Source organism: Tetrahymena thermophila (genome assembly GCF_000189635.1).
Source record: "Tetrahymena thermophila SB210 genomic scaffold scf_8254672, whole genome shotgun sequence".
NCBI classification, from domain to species: Eukaryota; Ciliophora; class Oligohymenophorea; order Hymenostomatida; family Tetrahymenidae; genus Tetrahymena; species Tetrahymena thermophila.
In genome coordinates this window covers 184,719-194,630 of record NW_002476439.1, presented here as the reverse complement: position 1 = coordinate 194,630, position 9,912 = coordinate 184,719, and the positions used below count along the sequence as shown (strand labels likewise).

Below are 9,912 nucleotides of genomic sequence, written 5' to 3'. Positions count from 1 at the left end.
TTTAAAATAAGCTTGATTTAATTTGTTTCAATTATAAATAAACTATTTAATAATGATACAAAACAATCGAATTTTTTAAAACAAATAAATGAATACAAACATTAAATAAAGATTTATCAATCCATGTAAAAAATAAAATACTTTTATTTTCTTTAAAAAAATAGAATAATATGTTTAATCATCTTAAACAATTAAAGTTTAAATTAAAGTAAGATAATATAAATAGGGAGTAAAATGATTTTACAAGTTGAATCTAGAGTGAAAAAATCAATTTAAACCTTGCTATCAAATTTTGAGGAAACAAACATTAAAAAATACACCCTCCAAGTTTTATGATTATTATTAATAAAAGAACTAAAATATCAAAATACGTTTTTTCCTCCCAATTAATTACGATAATAAAAATTATTGTTAAAAAATCACCAGAAACACTAAATCTTTAATATAAAATAAAGACAAATTACAAAAATATAAATTTAATTTTTATAATTTGAATATTTTAACTTACATAAATTTTGTTTTTATTAGTTTTTGTTTTTTATGTAGTTAATTCATTATTAAATATCCAACTTGCTATTGTAATCAAATCAAATGTTTACCTATTTTTTGTATTTTATCCCGAATTAATTAAGCATTTGAAATATCTGGTGATATTTAGTAAATAAATTAGTTATGTTTGAATAGTTAACTTTATAGCTCTGAAATTCCCATAAGAAACTTGTTGATATTAAATGAAGGATAGTAGGATTTTGTTTTAATTGAGCAATTATATTTTTGAGTGGGGATTAAGCAAACTAATACATAATAACATCAGTATTGTTAAATACTAAGTTATCTTTCTTATTACAAGAGAAAGTAAAGTTACTGTAATTGCCTTCATTGGAATTTTAAAGGATAACTAGAGGATAAAAAATGTTAAGAATTTTGTTTTTTTCTAAATAATGAAAAGCAGCTAAAGTGCTTTTGTTTTTTTATGAGTATTTAAAAAATTTGATGATCTTTTTTTTAATTTACATTTAATTTTAATTAGTTTCTCTGCAATATTACCACACAAACTTTTTTTGTATTTATTCTAATTATTCTTTATTTTAGATGTAACTATACCACTTATTTTCTGAAAAGAACTTTTCTATTTTTCTTTGAACAATAAGCACCAAAAAAGTAGCTAATAAGATTCTGATTGAAATATATCTGAATATTTTGCTATTTTTACAGTCTTTTTCTGTCTGCAAACTCCTTTTATGCAACAACCTCCCTCTGAACATATAACATTCTCGCATTTGTAAAAATATTAATCACTTTACTATTGAGAACAAGCATTTTCATCACATCAATTATATTTGTAGTTCAAAGGTTTGCAACGATCATATTACTATCCAAAATATCATTCGAGTAGTTTATGCTCACCAATATTATAAAATGGAGTTGCCAAATATCTGTTTGGTTAGCGATAATTTTATAGTTTTTCTAGCTATTATTTCGACATTTTAAACACATTGTGTTCTTAATAATTGCCTATTTTAATAAATAATTTTCCTCATATTATTTTTAATTAAATTGTTTATAATACTAATCTTATGTTTAATTTTGGGGGCCTTTAGTAGAATCATTAATATTTGTGCATTATAGACATTAAATTAAACAAAATAGAAAAATAAAAAGAATCAACTTTGGTAAATACCAGCTTTAAATATATATTTTGCCCATAAAATTTATTTATGTTGCTTTATAGTAATATTTTATGTTTGTTTTATTGAGATTGACTTCAAAATATTTGCTTTAAATGCTATGATATTATGTATTGTTTAGATGCTTTATTTGAAATAAATATTATATTGTTATTAACTAAATTTCTATGATCTATCTATCTATTATTTATATATACTTTTACAAATTATAATTTCTATTTCATAAATAGATAAATATAATTTAAAAGATAAAAATCTAGCATAATAAATAAATGTTAATTTATTTTTAAATTATAAAAATATTTTATGTTAAATCTAAAATCACTCATTTTATTTAGAATAAATAAATTTTAGTGACAAACAAATACATGTATAAAATAGAAGTTATTTAGTTGTTGGTTTAAATTTAATGTCTCAATAAAAATATAAATTTTTTATATTAAATAAAATTAAATAAATTATTTTGCATAAAAGATATTATGAACTACTAATATTATATATATAAAACAATTTTAAAATAAATTAGAAAGATTTTTACTCAATCATCAAAATTCTCAACTATTAAAGCCTCTGTTATAATATATAATTTTTACTATTATTTTAATTGTACAAAAAATGATGGTTTTTCTAAACTTTAAAGATTTTATAATTCTTAATTATTGAAAGAAACTATGTAATTATTTTATGGGTAATCTGTTACTTATAGTATTTTTCCATTTAACCAAACTCTTAATTCTATTATTGTAGTTTCATTTTGTTCCAAGTTTTCCCCCTTTAAATAGTTGTTAAATCCAGCACAATTAAGTTTTATTTATTTATTTTGACATTAATATTACACAAATATATTATCATCGCATCCTTCTTAAGTATTTAAATTTTTTTACTCCATAATTCCAATATGAAAATACCTTTGTTTTTTATCTATAGATTTAAATTATAACCTAAAGATATATTTTTTATCTTTTTCTAAAATCATATTTGACATGCAGTTAGCATAATATTCTCTATATTGTCCTGTATATAGTTTTTCATTTATAGATATTTCATACTAATTTAAATTATTTTAAAAAATCTAAATCCTTTAATCGCCATCATTATAAGCACCTTTTAAAAATTATAAATCATTTAAGATGCTTATTTAATTTATAGGAATTAAATCAAAAATAGGAAATTATCTAAAAATTCTATCTAGATTTTACTTTTTAAATTATTTAAGTTCTTTTATATTTTAAATTATATATGTATGACTAGTGTTCATAGAATTTCTGATCTCTTGTTTTTTTTTAATTAAGGAGAAGAGATCATCAATCATCTCTTCATCTATTTAATTAAATAACTCAAATTTTTCTAATTCTTAAATTATTTAAGTATTTTCGTCTTTCTTTAAACATGGATAAGTATCTGTCAAATGATTTATTATTGCTTTTTATGAAGTTTAATTAATGAAATTTAGTTTGTTCTCCATAATTTTTTGAATATCTTTGATAACTTTAGATTATTAGATCTCTCTTTGATAATTGCTATTGCTTTGCAGCTAAATTTAATGTTAAACAAATTCATTAATTTAATTCATTTTTTCATCTGTTAGCAGTTCGAATTCTATTGGCTTTTTCCCTTAAATAAACATGTTTTATGTAGGAATATCTTCTATTAAAGCATTTAGATTTTTTAATTTTTGCCTAACTTAATTCAAAAATTCATTTGAGCAAAAATTAGATTTGTTAGAAATCAATTTCATTATTTTTGTGCAAAAATGAGTTGATTCACTCTGATTATCAGCATGATCATTATTTGAACTATTTAAAATACCGTGATTGAAGAAATTAATTTTATCTATAAAAGAGAAGATTTATTCTTTAATCATATTAGGCAACTCAAAATTAATTAAATATTGCTATTTAACACTCTAATCAAGCAATTATTGTAATTGCTTAGTATTTTAATCTTTTTTTAATTCTACTTCTTTAATAAATTTTTTTAACTTTTCTTATTTTGATTACTATTAAAATGTTTTATCTTCTTTGTACTAATTTATCAATGATCTAAGCTATAAAATTTGTGATATCTATTGATATTGGTTGATTATCTAGCTTTTTCCAAATGGTAAATCTTGAATTTGATTAATCATTTTTTTTTAACAAAAGTCAATTTTTCTGATAATTTCGTCCTTGAGTTCTGTGAAATAATTAGTAACTCTTTAAATAATATGCTAAGATTAATCAAACTTAGAAGTTTCCTTAATCAGTTTTTCGATTACTGAGTAGTCATTAACAGGTGGCCACTTTTAGATGATGCTATTTTCACTCTATTAAATAATTTATTCAATTAGAATGTAATTTTTTGCTTAAAAGTTTAAATCTTCGTTGATACAATCTGTGCAGTAGAACAGATTTTATTCAGCACCGCTATTGACTTGATTTACTTGAATAAATTTTAATTTCCTTTTTGAATGTTAAGTACAATTGTGAAATTTTTAAAACTTTGTTTATTCCATCTTAAAATATGTTTTATATAAATTCTTTATTTGTTTAATTAATTAATTAACTATTTAACAATGATACAAAGCAATAGAATCTTTTAAAACAAAAAAATACAAAAATTGAATAAAGATTTATTTAACTCTTGGAAAAAATAAAATACTTTTATTTTCTTTAAAAAATTGAAAAATATGTATTATTATTTGAAACGATTAAAGTTCAAATTTTTAAAATAAAATATATTTTTGGTCATAAATTTATTTTAGAAAGTTGTAATTAAAGTATTAAATCAATTTAATTTTTTTTTTGAAGGGTGCTTTATAAACTAATAAAATATTCTTTTTTGTTTTTACTAAGAAACAAAAGAAAGACCTTGCTATCAAATTACAGGAAACATTTAAAAATACACCCTCCAAATATTATTAATTTATTAATAAAATAATTAAAATAAAAATATGTTTTTTCTCCTAATTAATTACGATAAAAAAAATTATAGTTAAGAAATTATCAGAAACACTAATTTTTATATCAAATCAAATTACTAAAATATAAATTAGTATTACTTTTTTATAATTTAAATATTTTAACATACAATAAGAATGTTTCTATTGGGTTTTTATTTTTTAAGTAATTAATTCATTATTAAATATCCAACTTGCTATTGTAATAAAACCAGTCTGTATCTATCTATTTTTTGTATTTTGTTGAGAATTAATTCATTATTTGAAATGTTTGGTTATTTTTAGTAATTAAATCAGTTGTGTTTGAATTGTTGATTTTAAAGCTCTGAAATTCCCATAGGAAACTTGTTGATATTAAATGAAGAACTGAGCTAGCTGGTAGGATTTTCTTTTAATTGAGCAATTCTATTTTCGAGAGGGGATTAAGCAAACTGATCCACAATTACATCAGTATTCTTAAATACTAAATTATCTTTCTTATTATCAGAGAAAATAGTGTTACTATAATTGTCTTCATTTGAATTTTAAAGGATACTCCTTTAGCCTTGAGGATAAAAAATATTAAGATTGTTGTTTCTTTCTAAATATTGAAAAGCAGCTAAAGTGCTTTTGTTTTTTTTATGAGTATTTAAAACATTTGATGATCTGTTTTCAATTTATATTTAATTTTAAGTAGTTTTTTCTACAATATTATCACACAAACCATTTTGGTTTTATTCTAATTACTCTTTATTTTAGATGCAGCTATACCACTATTTTTCTGAAAAGAACTTTTCTATTTTTTCTTTGAACAATTAAAGCACCAAAAAAGTAGCCACTAAGATTCCTATTGAAATATATCTGAATATTTTGCTATTTTTACAGTCTTTTTCTGGTCTGCAAACTCCTTTTATGCAGCAACCTCCCTCAGCACACATAAAATTCTCACATTTATAAAAATAACAATCACTTTACTAATCAGGACAAGCTCCATTTTCATCACAGCAATTATATTTGCAGTTAAAAGGTTCGCAATGATCATCTTACTATTCCAAAATATCATTCTAGTAGTTTTATTTTGGCTCACCATTATTCTAATTTGGAGTTACTAAAATTCTGTTTGGTTAGTGATTATTTTATAATTTTTCTTGCTATTATTTCGACATTGTAAACAAATTGTGTTATTAATAATTAGTTTATTTTAATAAATCATTTTCCTCATATTATTTTTCCTTAAATTGTTTGTAATACTAATCTTATGTTTGATTTTGAGGATCTTTAGTAGAATCATTAATATATGTACATCTTAGACATTAAAATAAAAAAAATAGAAAAATAACAAGAATCAGCTTTGGCAAATGCCAGCTTTAATTTTATATTTTGCCCATAAATGTATTTATGTTGCTTAATAGTAATATTTTATGTTTGTTTTATTGAGATTGACTTCAAAATTACTTGCCCTAAATGCTATGATATTATATATTATTTATATGCTTTATTTGAAATAAATATTAAATTGTTATCAACTTAATTTCTATGATCTATCTATTATTTATATATACTTTTACTAATTATAATTTATATTTTATAAATAGATAGATATAATTTTAAAGATAAAAATCTAGCATAATAAATAAATAAATGTTAATTTATTTTTAAATTATTATATATTTTTTTTATTTTAAATCTAAAATCACTCATTTTAGAATAAATAAATATTATTGAAAAATAAATATATGTAAAAAATACAAGTAAATAAGTTATTGGTGGTGAATCTATTAAAATATTAATTTTATCATTTTTAAAGTTTTAAAGATTTTATTTCAAATATTTATTCAACTATTCCTTAAAATAAAAATTAACAGATAAATATGCTGCAAATATTCATTAACTTAACCAAACCAGCAAACTCCAAAACATAAAATGAGTGTATTTTACTCTATTTAAAATGTCTTAAATTGGTTAAAAATTAGTAATATTTTTAATAAAATTACATTATAAATATTTTCATCCAAAAAAAATATTTTTAAAAAATAAATAAAGGCACACTCACTCAGCTATATTTAGTTTTAAAATTAAGGCAAAATTATTATTCTAACAAATAACACAATTAGAATTTATTTAGAAATTAAATGTATTAATTAATATAGATAATAGATATAAACATACGCTATAATAAAATGTCTTATTTTTTATTCTATTGATTATTTATTATTTATTTACAAAGTTTCAGATTAATTTTATTTAATGAATAATATAAATTTTATTAATTTAGCTGTTTTTTCAGGGTTTATTTGAGCTGAATTCTTTTATGAAGTCACTGAAAGATATTTTTGTGAAGTTTAATTTATCAAACCTGTAGAATATGAAGTCGATTACATTTGAGGGTGCTTCAATTTTTTCTTCTTCCAACTTAATTTTAAGCTTTTCAGTTTTTATTTGAATAAATTGAATGAATTATTTATTTATAAAAATAAGAATTACATCATAAATACTGATGAATGAGTCATTATCTCTATCTAACTTATTGAAGAGTTCATTTAGACTTAAAGAATTGTAATTATAATTGTTTCTAGTTGTATAGTTTTGCTTAATCTCAGTTATTTTTATGTGGCTATTTACTATCTGCTAGAAATAAAATTTCAACTTTTACTTCTCTGCTTCGGATAAAAGCTAAATTAATGTTTAAATATTTATAAATTTTTTACTTTAAATTGAGAAATTAATTACATTAATTTTGATATAAGGCTTTTCATTGATCAAAAAGGGATTTAATGGAGTGAATTTTTGAATGAGATCTTCTTTGGAAATAAATCCTCTGGAGTGAATATCAAAGTATTAGAAAATGATCTAACACTCAACTGTGGTGAAAGACTTGAAATTAAGTTCTAGATTTATAAAGTCTTTCAATTCTTAGTAAACGATATTGTTTCTCTTGAATTTATCCATGAACTCAAACAAATTGCTAATATTAAAATTAATTAATCCTAAAAACTCCAATTTTGCATTTTCAACGTTTCTGTCTAATTATGAAATTTGAACTAAATCTTGGAGGAAAACTATGAAATCTTTATTGTATTTATCTTCTTAGGCCTCTACGACTGTAGGATAAGCTGGCAAACCCTTATACTAAGAGCCAAATATTTCGAACTAGTTTTAATGGGAGAGAGTAGAGTTTCTATAGAATTAATTTTATGTGTTTGGCATATAAAAGCTTTGAGCTGTTGAATCCATCATTATTTTCTTTAAAGAACTGTAATTGTTATTAAATTCATTTTAAGAAGGATATTTTGCATATGTTTTAGTGAATTTATTTTAATAATTATTAAATAAATTGTTATTGCTGCTATTGCTAAACTTTTATTCAATGCCAAAAGTTATTTTATTTCCTTAACTTTCATTAAACTTTTAAGCAGATTAAGAAAATTTCTTACTTGCATTATTATCTTCTTGTTACTCTAATAATTCTGCTTGATTTTCATTCAATGCTTTTTACTTTTTAACACTTGTTTGAGCATATCTATCAAATTGAGTCATTTCTTTTTTACTCTTATTGTTTGATAGACTTCTTTTGTTAGCATAAGAAGAATTCAACTGCTAAACATAATCTTCGTTATTAATTTGATCTTAGATTTGTAATTCACTTTATGAGCCGCTTAAATTCTTCCTTGAAAAATGTAGAGAAGTGTCTGTCTTTTTATTGCTAATGTAGTTATACTTTTAAAGGTAAAAATCTGTGTAATCCTAATCTAAATAGCTGTTATTTGTATTCAAACTTTTAGCTCTTGTGCGATCAATATTCTTATCAAACTAAGAACTATATTACATCACAATATATTAACTAAATTCTTCTAAAGTGATTTTGCCTGTTTTATTTTTGTTTATCCTTCTTACAATAAAATAAGCTTGATTCTCAGTTAAAACCGTTCCATTCTTTACCATGAAATTGCGGATGGCATCATCATCTATAAACCCTAATGTCTGCAAATCTATAGCCTTAAAGCAGTTTATAGGAGAAAAGTTTTAATCTGAATCTCTAAGCTCTCCTTTCAGTCTATCTAATTTTTGCAAGCTACTCACTTCGAAATTAATCAACTAGCTTAAAGCATTTTCTACATCAAAGTCAAGCAATTCCTAAAACTCCTGCTTATCCCTCTATGCTACTTCTTCTCTTAGTCTCACATTCATAATAGGGAAAACGCTCTCTAAAAATCTAAAAAAATAAAATTAATCTACTTAATTTCTTAATCAAACAAAAAATAAAAAATATCTCAGCATATTTTTATTCTATTTTTGGTTTAATTAATTGTCAAAAAAAATTAAATCTTTATCATTTAATTTTATTCTAATTTTAATATTTTATTTCATAATGATTATTTCAAAAACTTAGTTTCACAACAATCTTGATATTTAAAAAGAATAAAACAATTTTATGTTCTTTAATTCTTTATTTTAATATTAAATTTAATGCTTATATAAAACAAACAATTATTTTTCTTTCTTTTTTTGACTAAATTGATTGCTTTTTTATGACTAAATCTTGTTTTTGTTAGATTTTTCAGATAATTTATGAAGATTTGTATTTAAATGAATTAATAATTTTATTAAAATGATGAAATGTAATTTATTTACTCTATATATGAAAGGTGGAACGAGTTTTTGAATGATTCGTATTGCTTAATGAGCATAAGACAACTTTCATATGGCTAATTAAATCTGTTTTAATGTAAAAATCTCTGAATGTCTTCTACATAGATATATTTTTTATTAGGATCATTTGCAATACGCTAAAAAGCTGCATAGGGCTCAAATATCTATACTCTGCACAAATCTTCTCTTAAGTACTCTGCCTTTTATTCTAGTATCATTGTTTCAAATAGAAGGTCTCTTAACCTTCTCTGTCCTTCAAACGAAAGCATTATTATGTATTGAAATTGCTTTAAGTAAAACTTTAAACCACCACTAAATTTTAATAAGATTAATAATTAATAATTATCAAATTTATTTTCAACGGAATCTATTTATCTATCAAAATCAATAATTTATTAATAAATTAATTAATTTACTAATAATTAGATTTATTATTAGCAAATTAATAGCCCATCAATCAATTAATTATATTTATTAATTTATTTTTCGCTGATCTTTTAGTCAATCAATATAAAAATATTAAGTAACAAGCAAATAGTTTTTAATATTATGCAAAAATCAAAGCAGTAATAAATATCAAATACAAATATTAAAATACTGAAATGAAAATGTTATTTATTATTCAACTTTTAGAGATACATACATACAGTTAAACCT

The 9,912-nt window shown here is 21.4% G+C and overlaps 3 protein-coding genes across 3 annotated transcripts; all 3 read right to left on the bottom strand. All coding sequences in view use genetic code 6, as the record gives it.

Annotated features, from left to right (window-relative positions):
* Nucleotides 1–2,226: 2,226 nt before the first annotated feature.
* TTHERM_00833780 (hypothetical protein) lies at nucleotides 2,227–4,182 on the bottom strand (the record flags this gene model as incomplete). Its single annotated transcript, XM_001013685.2, has 1 exon — nucleotides 2,227–4,182. The coding sequence occupies one exon, from the start codon at nucleotides 4,180–4,182 to the stop codon at nucleotides 2,227–2,229; it is 1,956 nt and encodes a 651-aa protein (XP_001013685.2).
* Nucleotides 4,183–4,919: 737 nt separating this feature from the next.
* TTHERM_00833770 (transmembrane protein, putative) lies at nucleotides 4,920–5,771 on the bottom strand (the record flags this gene model as incomplete). Its single annotated transcript, XM_001013684.1, has 1 exon — nucleotides 4,920–5,771. The coding sequence occupies one exon, from the start codon at nucleotides 5,769–5,771 to the stop codon at nucleotides 4,920–4,922; it is 852 nt and encodes a 283-aa protein (XP_001013684.1).
* Nucleotides 5,772–6,888: 1,117 nt separating this feature from the next.
* On the bottom strand, nucleotides 6,889–9,524 carry TTHERM_00833760 (EF hand protein; the record flags this gene model as incomplete). The annotated part of the gene is made up of 4 exons (XM_001013683.2): nucleotides 6,889–7,029; nucleotides 7,090–7,278; nucleotides 7,336–8,818; nucleotides 9,238–9,524. 4 exons carry the CDS (start codon nucleotides 9,522–9,524, stop codon nucleotides 6,889–6,891), a joined length of 2,100 nt encoding a protein of 699 aa, XP_001013683.2.
* Between the last annotated feature and the right edge of the window lie 388 nt (nucleotides 9,525–9,912).